Source organism: Apiospora phragmitis (genome assembly GCF_038363925.1).
Source record: "Apiospora phragmitis strain CBS 135458 chromosome Unknown utg000003l:1.0-2676785.0:1.0-2680665.0, whole genome shotgun sequence".
Lineage (NCBI taxonomy): Eukaryota > Fungi > Ascomycota > Sordariomycetes > Amphisphaeriales > Apiosporaceae > Apiospora > Apiospora phragmitis.
The window spans coordinates 2,084,707-2,099,773 of NW_027117401.1; the positions used below are offsets into that span (position 1 = coordinate 2,084,707).

General features: G+C 44.6%; 2 protein-coding genes across 2 annotated transcripts; both read right to left on the reverse strand.

Moving 5' to 3' along the window:
- Positions 1–6,550: 6,550 nt before the first annotated feature.
- On the reverse strand, positions 6,551–12,583 carry PG994_002987 (uncharacterized protein; the record flags this gene model as incomplete). The annotated part of the gene is made up of 6 exons (XM_066854396.1): positions 6,551–7,479; positions 7,503–8,618; positions 8,854–11,076; positions 11,152–11,163; positions 11,198–12,099; positions 12,135–12,583. 6 exons carry the CDS (start codon positions 12,581–12,583, stop codon positions 6,551–6,553), a joined length of 5,631 nt encoding a protein of 1,876 aa, XP_066720251.1.
- Positions 12,584–13,819: 1,236 nt separating this feature from the next.
- On the reverse strand, positions 13,820–14,825 carry PG994_002988 (ketoacyl-synt-domain-containing protein; the record flags this gene model as incomplete). The annotated part of the gene is made up of 3 exons (XM_066854397.1): positions 13,820–13,852; positions 14,424–14,510; positions 14,574–14,825. The coding sequence occupies 3 exons, from the start codon at positions 14,823–14,825 to the stop codon at positions 13,820–13,822; spliced, it is 372 nt and encodes a 123-aa protein (XP_066720252.1).
- Between the last annotated feature and the right edge of the window lie 242 nt (positions 14,826–15,067).

Below are 15,067 nucleotides of genomic sequence, written 5' to 3' on the forward strand. Positions count from 1 at the left end.
TCGCTTATAGGATACGTTACCCTTTACTTTTAATTAGCGATTTACGAAATAAATTATTATACGTTAAGATTTGTTATAATATTTAATTTATTTAACGCGTATAACTTAATCCGGATGAAAAAAAAAGAATAAAAAACCGCGTTTTAAAATAAATATAAATATTTCGAATATTAAGTTATACCGTTTAATTTAATTAATATATTAATTAGCTTTTAAATAATAATTAATTAGGTTTTATATAAGTACCTTAATAAACTTATTATAATATATTTCGATAATATTTTAATTTATTTAAAAATAAGGAGTAATATAAGGAGCGTATAAAGTTAGTACTTTAAAAGCTATAAAACGTTAATTTATTAATTAATTTAAAGAAAAACGAATCTTATTAACGATCCGTTATATATATAAGATATATAATATTTCTCGGAAAGATTCGAATAAAACTTTTAAAGATTTTTATAATTAGAAAATAATTTACGTCTATAAGCGTTATAAAAATCAGATCTTTTTTAAGACTAGCTAATTCTTACCGAATTCTTATCCCCGGATTTAACACGATAGTAATATTTTTAACGAACTTAATAAAAAAGGACGAGCTATTTCGATAAAACGGAAAAAAAAGCCGAAACCTTTTACGATATTAAGGAGCGAATCCTTAACGAGTTAATACTTTACGTAATAAACTTTATTAAACTATACGATCGAAAGGTAATAAAATCAACGAAACGATAACGGAAAATCGCACCTTATTATATTTTTTCGAAGAAATTAAATAAACTAGACCTTAATTACTAAAAGTATAATAAAAAGTCAATAACTATTATTAAAACTTATAAAAAATAGAGATATTATTTTAATAAAATAATAAAATTAATAAAAGTTTATATTAATTATAAAAATCTTACGACGTTTATTATTATTAAAAAATTAAATAAATAGTAAGTACGATAGTTTAAATTCTTATAAAAATTTAAGTTTATTATTATTTATTATAAAAATAACGAAAATAGTCGCGTTAATATATTAAGCCGATAATTAACCTATTAAAAAAAATCCTATTAAAAACGCGAACTATTTTAATTTACGATTAAAATAATAACTTTACGCCGTTATAGTAATTAAACGTTATAAACTACGTTTAATATAATAATAAATAAGTCGCTAAGTTTAAATAACTTAATCGAACCCTCGACTTTATTAATTACGCTCGGTATTACTTCGAAAGCCGTAATAGTCTTATTTTTTACCGAGGCAGGGTCTATATTTCCGAGCAGTATCGCGAGGAATTTATTAAGGAATTTTATAAGCACCCCGCATATAAATATTAAGGAATATTTAAAAATTAGAAGCGAATTATTAAGTAATTCGATTATAAGAACCTTAAACTAATCGTGGCTAAAGTAATTAGCGAGTATAACCTTTATAATAAAGCTAAGGCCGCTAAACACCGATTATATAGAAAATTATAACTAATCCTATCGTTAAATAAAGCGTAGAAAATAATTATACTTAATTTTATAATTAAGCTACCCCTATTAAAAATACCCTTAACTAAAATTAGTTACGATAATATCCTAGTAATTACGGATAAACTTACGAAATATACCTACTTTTTACTTTATAAAGAATTTATTAATATTAGCGACTTAATTTATACGTTCCTCCGAGTAATTATTAATTAATACGGGCTATTTAAAACGATTATTTTTAACTAAAATACGTTATCTACCGTTAAGTTTTAAAAATCGCTTATAGCGTAGCTCGGCGTTAAATATAAACTATTTATAGCTTATTACCTTTAAATAAATAAATAAACCGAATAAATAAATTAAATATTAAAGTAATTGTTAGAACAGCAGGAACTAAGGTTTTCTATATTACTCTAAAAAGGGTGCCACGTGCCTACTCGTACGAACCCCTTTCCTGTTTCATTAAGAGGGGCATACGATGCCCCTCGTAGCTAGCACTAGAGATAGATATGAATAATAGAATAAGAACGATTGAGCCCCGATTAAAACCGGAACCACCGTACGTACGAGAGCCCATTTAACAGTAATATTTATATTATTATATTAATTATAAATAAAATAATTAAATATAACTATTACTTATAACGTAATTCGTTTATAATAATACGGATAATAAAACTATACGTATATTATTATTTCGAATAAACTATAAATACGACCTAGAAATTTTTAGAAATTTTTTAAAAAGAGAGCTAATACTAATTATAATTATATAAATTAAGAAATTAAAAGATCTTTAAACTAGTTTATAATAAAACCTTACTTTTTTCTAATAACGAATAAAAAGATACGCCGATTAAACTAAAATAAAAGGATTAACTTTAAAAAAGGGGAAAAAAGTATATTTCTTATAGTGAAATATTTAAACTAAGCGATTAAGCGATAAACTAGATTTTAAAAAAATCGGATTATTTAAAATCGTAGAAATTATTTTAAAAACTATTTATCGATTATTATTACTTAAAATAATACGGATATACTTTATATTTTATATTTTATTATTTAAATTAACGGCTAAGGGTATTTTAATCGATATATAATTAAAAGTCGAAATAAATTAATACGAATACGAAATTAAAAAGATTATTAATAAAAAGAAAACTAAATAAAGCTTTTAATACCTCGTTTAATAAAAGGGTTATTTATTAAAAAATATTCAACGAACGTTACGAAAGAATTATAAACGTTTAAGTAATAACTTTTAAAACCGGCTTAAAAGAAACGTCCGTCGTGTTTTAATTAATAACGCCGAAACCCTTATAAACTTAAATAACGAGGACAGCTTTTAACTCTTAACGTTCTTATTCTTTTAACTCGCTTAGAGAATAAAAACCACGCTATACTAGCTTTATACCTTAAATACGAGCTATTTCCTTCTATTTTTAAAAACGGATTAAACGAGTAACGGCCTTATTTATTTTTTCCTAATAACGTTTTTAAAGCTTAAAAAACATTCCTTAATAATAGCTTCTTTACGCCTTAAGTAATAATACTACTCTTAAATACGTTATAACGAATAAAAAGAGACTTTAATACTATTATAAAAAGATAATAAACGAATATACTTTTAATATTTCTAGATACCCTTTATTATTATATAATTCTACTTTTTAAAAAAATATCGAGAATGTAATATAACTTTAAAACCGAAGTCCCTAAAAGAAATAATAAGGTTATAGCGACGAGCGGTAGAACCCTTAAGTTTAGGCCGTGAATTTTTAACACGACTTAACGCTATAATAAGTATATATTATAATAGAAATAAAAAATAAAAGAATTTATAAAATCTCGATATAATAAAAAAAAAAACTACGGAGTATTTATAATAACTAACTATTCTAAGGATAAATTAAGTAAAAAAGGAAGGATAATATTACGACTTAACCTAATTACGCGACTAGACCTACTTTTAGCAAGGCGATACCATACCTCGAGGCGCTTATAAGAACTAGTACTAGGGCTTACCTTACCGGCTAGTATTAACGAACCCGCTAATAATAATAAAACTTATAACACCGTTATAACACTATAGTAATAATATAATAAAGCTACTTAACTTTAAATAAGTAAGAATAAATAAAATAATATAAATAATTAAAAATAAGTTATATAATAATAAAGTAAGACGTAGTTTAATAAAACTATATTAAATAGCTTAGTAATATTTAATTAAATAATACTAAATAGTTTAATAATATTTAACTAAATAATACTAAGTAAGTTAATAATATTTAATTAAATAATACTAATTACGGCTAATTAAAACTAAGTAACGAAAGAATTAATAAAAAAGAGATTAAATATATAATAATAAATAATTCCTTATATATTTTATATAAATACTTTCTATTTTAATAATTAATTTAAATATTAATCTTAACTTATTAATAAAGTAAATAGCTTTAATAACCCTATTATATAAATACCTTTACTCGAACCCTTATTATTACGTTACGATCCGGCTATTATATATTATATCGATAGACGCGTTATTTTTATCACACGTTTAGATACTTTTTTATATTATTAATATAAACCTTAGTACGTCTTACTTAGTTTCTCTTAGAACTTAGATAGCGTTCTTTATGGTAATATATCTAAGAACGTTAGGAATAAATGGATCACGGTAATCTAAGTGAGTTAAAAGAAACGATCACTAACTAACGATACGATCTTAAAAGGAATTAATAGGAAAAAACGAGATATATAACGATAAACGATTCCTTATATATTTTATATAAATATTTTCTATTTTAATAATTAATTTAAGTATTAATCTAATTTATTAATAAAGTAAATACCCTTAATAATTTTATTATACGAATACCTTCGCTAAACTACCCTTATTATTACCCTACGAACTTAATACTATTACTCATTATATCGATAGGGCGTTTATTTTATCGCACGTCTAGATACTCTTTCGTATTATTAATATAAACCTAAGTACGTCTTACTAAGTTTCTTTCGAAACCCGGATAACGTTCGTTACACTTTATTTTAATTAATTAAGCTTATATTATCTCTTCCGGTTATTTTCGATTATTACTTTCGAGTAAAAAGAGGGCTAATAAGTAGCTTAGTAATATATACGAGCTAAAAACTATTTCTACATTAACTACCCTTAATATTTTAAGCTAATAAAGCTTGACGAGCTTTAATATAATATATAAAGAAGTTTTATTTATCGATAAAAGCTAAATTCGTTAATAAAGATAAAAAACTAATCTCTTTTTAATAATAAGCTTTTATAAAAGTAAAGACCTTAATATTAAAAGGTTAAAGAATATATAATAAATAAAGGGGTAAAAATAATAAATAAATATTATTTTAATAATAAAGGGATATAAAATCGTCGGTTATATAATTAATATATTTATTTAAAATAAGTAAACAAGTATTTTTTAAATCGTTCGAGGCGGTTTTCGATATAAAGATATTTTCGAGCTATTTAACGGCGATTTCGTTATTCGTCTAGCTTTTATTATTTATATCGAACTTTTATTCTTTAAATTTATCGAGTTCTTAAGGGAATTATTATTTTTAAACCGATTTACTGTTATAAATTATTAAAAGAGGGATAACTTTACTAAGTACTAATATATATTTTAATATAATTATTTAATACTTTAAATTAAGTTATTTATATTAAATAAAACGTAGTTTTAAATTATTTATTATAACGTTATTATTTCTTTAACTTTTTAAAATACCGTGCTTATTTATATTATACTTATTCTTAAGTTTAATAGTTTAAATTTAAAGTATACGTAATTTAATAAAAAATAAAACTTAATTACTTTAATTAATACTTTATTAATACGCTAGGAGTCGATATAACGTTACTTTTTCGTCCGTAAGGCTAGGTGACGTTGAAGGAATAAATTTATTTAGTTTTTACCTAATGGCATAGGGTTATTATTATTAAGATCGGCGGGTTAGTCCCTCGCGGGGTAGCACTTAAGGCGTAGAATTAAATAAAAATAACCGTCTAGTCATTTTCGAAGCTTTTATTTTATAACGTAATAATTAGTTTAAACGTATTATAATATAATAACTAAATATATTTATTAAATAAAAAACGTGGGTTCGATTTTTATACTTATCGAATAAGAGCTCTCTTTAACTATTTAAGCAAGATCGTTAGTAAATAAGTAAGGCTTTTTTACGGGTTAATTTTTTATATAAAAGCTTTAGGGTTCTTTTATACCGAGCTTAAGTAAATTATACGGTTATTAAGAGTTTATCGCCCTAGATATAAGGGCATACCCTTAGAGAGGGGGTATAGTATTACGATCGGCGGGTTAGTCCCTCGCGGGGTAGCACTTAAAGCATAGAATTAAATAGAAATAATCGTTTAGTTATTTTCGAAGCTTTTACTTAATAGCGTAGTAATTATATTAAACGTATTATAATAATTATAAAGGGTTAAAACGCGCTAAACTAGTTCTTTAATTTACGTATATATTAATACGACGCTAAAGGCTTTTTAAATTAAAATCTAGATTGTTAGATACTTTTCTTAAATTAAAAAGAGCTTTTAATAAGTAAATTTTAATTCTTAACGTAATTATCGACCGTGAAATCGATTAATAAAGGTAAATCGTGAAATACTTTAATAAAAGGTACTTTTATAAATAAATTTACCGCTTATTATATTTTAAATAGCGGTAGAAATATCGTTTTTAATATATAAACGCACTATTAATAAATTAATATATATTTAAAAGAATGAAACAATCAGGATCAAAATTAGTTAAGAAATTTCTTCTTAAATCGAAATGGCGGTAAATCGTGGTGGAGGTCGACAGGGGGGTCAATTACAGGGGGGGGTTCAATTATGGGGTGACGTACGTTATGCATGTCAGGGCTTAGGGGAGCTTGGGGGCTATTCAATACTGTCAATACAGATAGAACAGACCCTATCTGAGAAGAGCGCCCGCCGTTGGTTCCCGAGTGTAATAACTCATTAACGATAGAATACAATAAATCGCGACAAAAGAAACAATACATGAGCCCTAGAGTAACTCGCTCTTGCCCGTCACCAGAAGCGCGAATTCGTTGAGCGACGCAGACTGCAGGATCTCGAAGACCGACACCTTGGCCTTGACGGTACTGCTTAGCCAGTTGCGCAGCTCCACTCCGACCAGCGAGTCCACACCGTACCGCGACAGCGGCAGGTCCGGATCGATGTCCGTCAGCGGGATGTTGAAGATGTCCGACAGCTTGGCGCTAAGGGCCTGCACGAGCAAGCCGGCGGCCGCACCGACGTCCTTGGCCGCCGCCGTGAAGGCCTTGACGAACGCGGCCGTGCTGGACTTGCTGCCGTCGCCCGCGGTGGCGGACGCCGAGCCCCCGAGCTGGCTCGCGATTCGCAGCGTGCCGAAGCGGCGGTCGTTGCGCATGGCCGACTCGGTCGCGAAGGCGTGGAAATTGGACCCCACGATGACCTGGCAGTCGGCCTGGTGGGCGCGCAGGGGGTCGCGGATCCCGGCCTCGATGATGCCGAGCACGGCCGCGAGGTCGACGGAGCCGAACCCGACGTTCTCGACGCGCGCCCGCAGCCGCTCGTCCCCGGCCGCCTCGCGCTGTGCGACGTAGCCGACGGAGCGCACCGCACCCAGGTCGATGGTGACGGCGGGCAGCCCCCGCGCGGTGCGGTGGCGCGCCAGGGCGTCTTGGTACGTGTTCCCCGCGGCGTAGTTGGCCTGGGACATGTGGCCGGCGACGCCGGCGACCGAGGAGAGCATGACGAAGAAGGCTAAGCCCGGCAGGTGCTTGTGCAGGTTGCGGCTGCCGTCGATCTTGGGCTTGACGCCCGTGGACCACTGCTGGAACTGCATGCGCTCCATGACGGTGTCATCGAGCACCATGGCGGCCGTGATGGCGCCCCGGATGGCGGGCAGCCCGGCTTTGGCCACCTGTTCCAAGAGTCGCAGGAGGCTGCCTCGTCCGAGACGTCGCAGTCACGTATCATCAGCCGGCATCCGACGGCCACGGCGTCTCGGATGAGGTTCGACGCTTCTGGGTGGGAGCTGGCTTTGCGGGAAACCAGCACCACGTTCTTGGCCCCCTTTCGGATGAACCACTCGGCGATGGCGAGGCCGATACCACCCAACCCGCCGGATATCAAGTAGGTAGCGTCATCCTTGTCCAGGGACATAGGCGGTAGGCGCGTGATAATCTGTGTAGGGGCGAGGTGGTCAGTAATGGCAACAAGGGGAGTAGAAAATACTGGGAGGCGAGGTACGGGAGGGTTACTTACATTGACTTTGTCACCAGGATTTGGTACCAGAACCAACTTGCCCATGTGTGCTCCACCCTGCATCTGACGCATCGCTTTGGCCATGTCGGTGATGGAGTACGGGGTGATAGGATGGATGGGAGACTTGCGACGTTCCTGGATGATGCGGATACTCTCGACCAGTGCTTCATGCGTTAAGTCGCCGCAGTACTCCGTAAACTGCAGCAAGTCGAAGGCCGTGTACACGGCGCAGCGACCGAACGGCGCCGTCTCCAGCACGCGGTTCGCCTCGATGTCGATCTTGGTGATGTCCACAAAGCGGCCGAAGCGGGCCATGCAGTCCCACGTGGCCTTCAGCAGCGGCCCGGACAGGGAGTTGAGCACCACGTCGACGCCCCCCCCCTCGGTCGCGGCCATGATCGCGGGCGCGAAGCTGGCGTCCCGGCTGGGAAAAATGTGGTCGGGCCGGAGGCCGAAGACCTCGACGAGGAGGTCCCGCTTCGCCTTGGTGCTGCAGGTCGCGTAGACCTCGGCGCCGACGTGCTGGGCCAGGCTGATGGCCGCCTGGCCGGTGGCGCCCGACGCCGCGTGGACCAGGACGCGCTCGCCCTTGCGCAGCCGGGCGATCTGGATTAGGCTGCCGTAGGCCGTCACGTAGGCCGCAGGAAACGCGGCCGCGTGCGGCCACGCGATGTCCATGTCGTCGGGCAGCTTCGCCACCGAGGTCCACCACGTCCGTCCCTTGCTGGCGAGGCGGCCGCGCACGAGAGAGCAGACACGGTCGCCGACCCTTAGGCCGCTGGCTTCGGTGCCCGGGCCCAGGCCGTGACGATCCCGGCCGACTCATGTCCCTTGAGGGGTTCGTCGAGTTCTCCCAGCGCGACCATGACTTCGCGGAAGTTGAGACCGAATGCCTTGGCTTCTACTTCCACCATGCCATGGGGAACGTCAGTCGTCATAAGCTCCGTGTTTCGACAAAGTACGGGTTGACTATGAAAATTATTAATACACAGATGTAATGATTCACTATAAAATCAAGCAGAAAAAACGCCAAACAAGGAAAAAGGGGGTGCTTACTTCCTGTGGCTCCTGACTTGGGGGTCTCCCAGATCAATGGTCGGCCCGGTGGGTGGAATGACTGTGCCTCCGGAGGCAGATCCGCTGAAATATTCTTGGACAATGCGTCTTGCACCTTATCCGGGTACGTCCTAGGCACATGAAGCAATGAATCCTTGACGGCATACTCCCACTCCACCTCTGTAGCGTCAAGCGTGGCGTCAAAGCTCTGCTCCAACACATGCACGAGATGTGGAATATTCTCACTGGACCACGCGCTCCCGGCCTTCTCAAAATCCAGCCGGATCCAGCGCTTGCCCGCGTCTTCCTGCCGCATGGTCCGGATCAGCCCGTCCGTCGCGCCAAAGGCCGGGTCCGCAGCGTCGACGAGGCCACCGCAGCTGAGCCATACCAGCCCGGCGCTTTGGTTGAGCAGCTTCTTGAGCTGCTCGAAGGCGGTCTCGTCGATGCCGTCGATGAAGGGCGCTTCCATTTCCGCTGTGAAGATGCAGACGGTTTCCTGCCACTCGTCGACGTCCTCGAGGGACACGATCAACGGGGGCTTTCCGGTCAGCGACGCGATGGCGTTCGATGCCTGGTGCAACCAGGTCATCTGCTCTGCAGAGGACTGCTGCTTCTGCGGAGGCACTACAATCGAGAAGGGACATTGGACAGCGGTCTTTGCTCTGGAAAGCATGACGCGCGCCGACTGGAAAGCCGGCTCTTCGTAGTCGGGCACGTCAAAGTCCACACCGGTGAAGCCCACTTCGCTCAGGACTCGCTTCCACATCTCAAGTGGCGCATTCGGACTCATTTGTCTCTCGGGTTCCTCCCCAAGCCACCATCCGGGGAGAGTGCCGAAGATCAGCTGGCCTTCCAGGCGATCTGCCGTGGCTTCAATGAGCAGGAGTGTACCGCCTGGCTTGAGCAGCTTTCGGACATGCGTCATGGTGGTGTTGAGGTCCTTTGTGGCATGTAGACACGATGCCGCGACGATCAGGTCGTAGGCGCCTTCGGTGAAGCCCTGCTCCAACGGATCGACCTCGATGTCCAGCTTCTTGAAGTCCATCAGAGACGACCAGGCTGCGAACTTGGTCCTGGCTGCTTCGAAGAAGCCGGGGGAGATGTCCGTGAAGGTGTAGTGGCCGAGGATGGATCCACTACCGCCGCCCTTGGTGCCGAAACCCTCCAAGACGGTCGTGGTCGCACCACCAGTACCGGCACCAATCTCGAGCACTTTGGCGCCCGGGTTCTTGAGAGCATAGAGCTCGGCAATGGTGGAAAGGTGTTTGTAGGAGCGGGTCTTGAGCGCTTCATGGTCCATGTAGAACTGGTTTAGCAAGTTGCCTTCCATCATCAACTCCAGAGGGGTAATTTCGCCCCGAATGATGGCAGCTAGGTTCCGTCCCACCCGGACCGTGAGCTTTCCAGCTGCGTTCTGGGCGTTGAGCTCGTCTGCGAGCATGTTCTTGAGACCCTTGCTGGTCCTGGCCCATGACTCGCTGCCGGCTCCGAGCTTTCCGTCGTGGCCGTCTTGCACGACCGTCTTCATCCAATTGTACATGCGCTTGTGATGCCACTCAAACGTCGCGGGGTCCTGGCTCTGCAACTCCGCCATGGCCTCGGAAATGAAGTTCCAGGAGACCCGGCTGAGCTTCCTCTCGGTGTCGATCTCATGTTGCGCCAAGGGAATGGCCAGAGATGCCCTCAGGTCTGCCGGGACGTTGTGGAGGATATCGAGCTCCCAGCAGCTCTTCGAGCAAATTCCAGTCTCCTGGGCCGAGTCATCGGTACTTCGGGGAACCGCTTGACCGAAGAAGCCATCCAGCTGCAAGAAGCTGGCGAAAGTCGACTCTTCATCCTCCACCTCGGGCGTGGCGGCTACAATGGCAATGTTGGATGTGTAGCCACGCTTGTCGGTCTTGACCAGTTCGGAGAAGGCCTGCAACTTGTCTCCGCCATTCCTCTTGAAGGATCTTGGCACAATCAAGCTGCGGATAAACCTTGGCAAAACCATGACGTCCTTGTCCATTTCCGCCGGCAGACTGCTGAAGGAGGCCTGCAGTACGGAGTCGAGCGTCGTCGGATGCAGCACATAGTCGTACACCGTGCTTGCAATCGGGGCTATGGCAAAGTTGGTGATCGCTCGCTGTCCGGCGGCGTGGCTGTCGGCTAGATTCTGGAACCCTGGCCCATGGTAGATTCCTCTGTCTCGCAGCCCAGAAAACAGAGCCTCGATGTCGACTTTGGTCGCCGAGGCGCTCTCTTAGGTAGGTGTCCTCCCGAGGCGCTTGGGCTCGGCGAGTCAGCTCTGCCGACCTTGCCTTGGACCTGTCGTCCGTGACGGCCGTGACGAGCCCTTTACAGTGCTCTATCCAAGAGCCGCCAGAAGTCAGAGAGCAGAGTTTGAACTCGTACCATCCGTCGTGGTCCAGCTGCCTTTGACTACAGCTCTGGAGACTAAAGTGAGTCTCCACCCCAAAGACAGATTCCGGGATGACCATCGCGTTGGAGATGTCGATATCCCGAAGATTGTAGCCTTTAATAATCGCTTCCGTAGGATCAGTGAGGAGCCGTACAGCCTCGATGGCTAAAGCGATGTAGCCAGCGCCTGGGAACACCACGGAGCCGTCGATCTGGTGGTCCTTCAGCCACTCGATCTCGGATAGACGGATGAAGTTCCGCCAGGTCGGTGTGACGGAATTTCCCCCGTTAATGGGCGTCCCGAGCAGCTCATGGGGCGGGAATTTCTTGTATCGCTGGTCCCTGCTAAGCCTGGGCTCAACCCAGAAGCGCTTGGTATGGTTCCACGGGTACGAGGGGAGATCGGTGACGGGCTGACCCTCTTCCCCACGAGGCGAATTGACCGCCTTCAGGTTGACCGGGTAGCCCCGCGCAATCAGGGCACAGGCGACATCCTGCATGGTCTCCACGGCGTTCTCGGGCCGCTTAAGACATGACACGTACGGCAGCTCCGTGTCCCGCGCCTTCAGGATCTGCCGCATGGGGCCTGCCAACGTGCTGTGTGCGCCCACCTCGACAATCATGTCGACGCTCGAAGCAGTGCTATTGGCTTCTTCAAAACACATCCGGTCAAAGGCCTGGCTGAAGAGGACCGGGTGCGTCATATTCCGGGCCCAGTGCTCCGGGGCCAAGGTGCTCGGCGACGTGACCCTGTCCCCCGTGACGGGCGACACAAACGTCGCGGCGCCATCGGCCACGTCTTCTTGGGCGGCGGAAGCACGGGCTGGAGCTGCTCGATGTAGTCTGGTGCTATGTGCAGCATGTGGTGGGAGTGGTACGCCATGGGCACCTTGAGCTTCCGGGCAAAGACATCGTCCTTCTGCAGGCGCACGGCCACCTCGTCGAGCGCGGCCACGTCGCCCGAGAGGGTGATGCTGCTCGGGCTGTTGACGCAGGCGACGACGACCGTCCCTCCGGGGGTGTCGCTGATGTACTTTTCGACATCGTCGGGTCCGATGGCGGCGACGAGCATGCCTCCGGCAAGGGAATGCAGCTTCTGGTGCTTCAGGGCCAGCTCGCCGCGGAAGTAGGCAACGCCCAGGGATTCCTTGAACGAGAGTACGTTGGTGGCATATGCAGCGGCGATCTCACCACTGGAGTGGCTGGTCACGGCTGTCGGGAAGATGTCCCAGGATGCCAGTAAGTTGACCAGGCAGAGCTGCACCGCGACGCTGACAGGTTGGCTGAGATTGATGTCGGCCACACGCGTGGTAGAATCGTCGCGCATGAGCTCGTCTTCGAAGAAAGATTAGCTTCACATCCAAACAAAAAGCCAGAAATGGATTCAATCGTACCTATCAGAGACCATGAAGCTCCATACTCTCTGAGGGCCTTGTCGGCCTCTCGGATGCTTTGGCCAAAGACCGGGTAGGCATCGATGAGCTCTCGTCCCATGGCGTGCCACTGCGCCCCTTGGCCGTTGAAGACAAAGGCGACGCGGGGGCGCTTGGAAGTACTCGACGGCTTGACGAGCGGGTCTCGTAGCCGGTTCGCCAGCTCGTCAATAGTCTGGGCTCGAACAGCAGTGACCCAAGAATGCACCGATCGTCGGTTTGCCAGGGTGTAGGCAAGGTCACCGACGGACGGCTTGGCGATTTCTACGTGGGTGGCGAATATGTCCATCATGGTTTGGCAGGCGACGGAATCCTTGGCGCTCAGGAGGAAGACGTGCGAACGACTGGCATCGACCTCGTGTCCGTTATCGTGATGCGCTCCGTTGCTGGAGCCGTTGGAGACTCCGTTGCCATTGGCTTCGCCGTTGTGGACCCCACTGTGGCCATTGCTTAGTCCGTTGGAACCGTTCTGAAGGACAGTCGGGGGTGGATATGGTTCCAGGATCAAGTGGCCATTAGTGCCTCCGTATCCAAAGTTGTTGATGGACGCACGCAGCAGCTTGTCTTGCGGCCAGGGGGCCGGTGCGGTTGGGACGCGCAAGTGCCATCCCTGCAAGTCGATCTCCGGATTCGCCTTCTCGAAGTTCAGGTTCGGCGGGATCGTGCGGTTCTTCAGGGCGAACGTCGTCTTGATGATGGCGGCCAAGCCGCTCACGGGCTCCGTGTGGCCGACGTTGGTCTTGACCGAGCCGACGACGACGGGGTCGTGCGCCGCGCGGGACCGGCCGAACGTCCGGGCGATGGCGTCGGCTTCGATGGGGTCGCCCGCGGCAGTGCCCGTCATGTGGGCTTCCACGTAGCCCGTGTCTTGGAGGTCGTAGCCCGCGCGCGCGTAGCATTCCCGGATGAGCTTGACCTGGGCGTCGGCCGAGGGCGAGGTGATGGTGGTGGTCTTGCCGTCCTGGTTGAGCCCGGTGTCCTTGATGACGGCGTGCACTCTGTTGCCGGCCTTGAGGGCGGCGTCGAGGGGTTGGAGTATGAGCGCCGCGACACCCTCGCCACGGCCGTAACCGTGAGCGCGTTCATCCCAGGCGAAACATTTACCTTCTGCGCCGATAGCACTGGGATAATTAATGAGTGAACATCAGCTTCATCGGGTCCGACTTTCACAGTGGGGCGAGAAACGGATATAGGGGAGGGATACTCACCCGATGGTGGATGCCGAGATAAAGGCGTCTTGAGTCAGGAGGGCACTAGCTGCACCAACAACCGAGATATCACTCTCTCCCGTGCGGATGCTTTGACAACCTTGGTGAACCACCACCATGCCCGCACTGCAACCAGTGTCGATAGACATGCTGGGGCCTTGCAGGTCGAAGAAATGAGAGATGCGATTGGCAATCATGGCAGTGCCGGTGCCTGCAAGGAAAGCATGAGGAAGGACCTCGGCGTCCTTGGTTTGGATTTCATGGTAATCTTTGTTGAATGTGCCGGCGTACACCGATGTGTTAGTGCCGGCAAGCTTCTTGATTGGGATGCCAGCTATGTTTCAGGTTAGCTGGTGCACGGGACAAAAGCTAGTTGGATGCAGAGAGCTAGAGACTTGCCATCTTCGGTAGCTTCGTAGACAGTCTCGAGCAGAAGCCTAGCCTGAGGATCCAGTCCCTGAACAGTGAGGGTTAGCTGCGAAGGCCCCGGAAGAGTCTTTCTTGAGCCGAGGTTGGAGAGACTTACACTGGCAACGTCGGCGGCAAGATTGAAGAAAGCAGCATCGAACAAGGATATATCCTCGCCCATGAAATATCCACCTTCCACATGACTCTGTAGTTGGGTTAGTTCAGCAGCACCATGATGATTTGGAGACTAGGACGCCAGGTCACATACCCTTCCAGCTCGCGAGTAGTCTTTGTGATACAACGACTTGTTGTCAAAACGTGACTCTGGGATGGGCTGCCATCCATCTTTGCCGGAAACACACAACTCCCACAGTTGAGATGGGGAGGTCACGTTGCCGGGAAAACGGCAGGCCATGCCAACAATGGCGATAGGGGTTGCATTATTGCCGGTCCGGCCGCCAGCCCCGTTGGGGACGTTGTCCCTATGAGTACCATTCGTGCCATTAGTAGGTAACGACATCTCTACCAGCTGATCGCTAATCAAGAGCGAGACAGAAAGGGGTCTTGGGGTTGGTGTATCTGCTGTTGTATGAAGCCTACGTTATCAGCCGTGTTGTCACCAGAACCTCACTGCACTCAGATGGACTCCCTATGATATAGTTCTATAATTCCAAGATACGCATACGTCATATATCGCCGAATAACGTCTGATTCGACGTGATTGGCTACGTCCTGTCCTCTTACCACGAGCTGCTTCGGAGC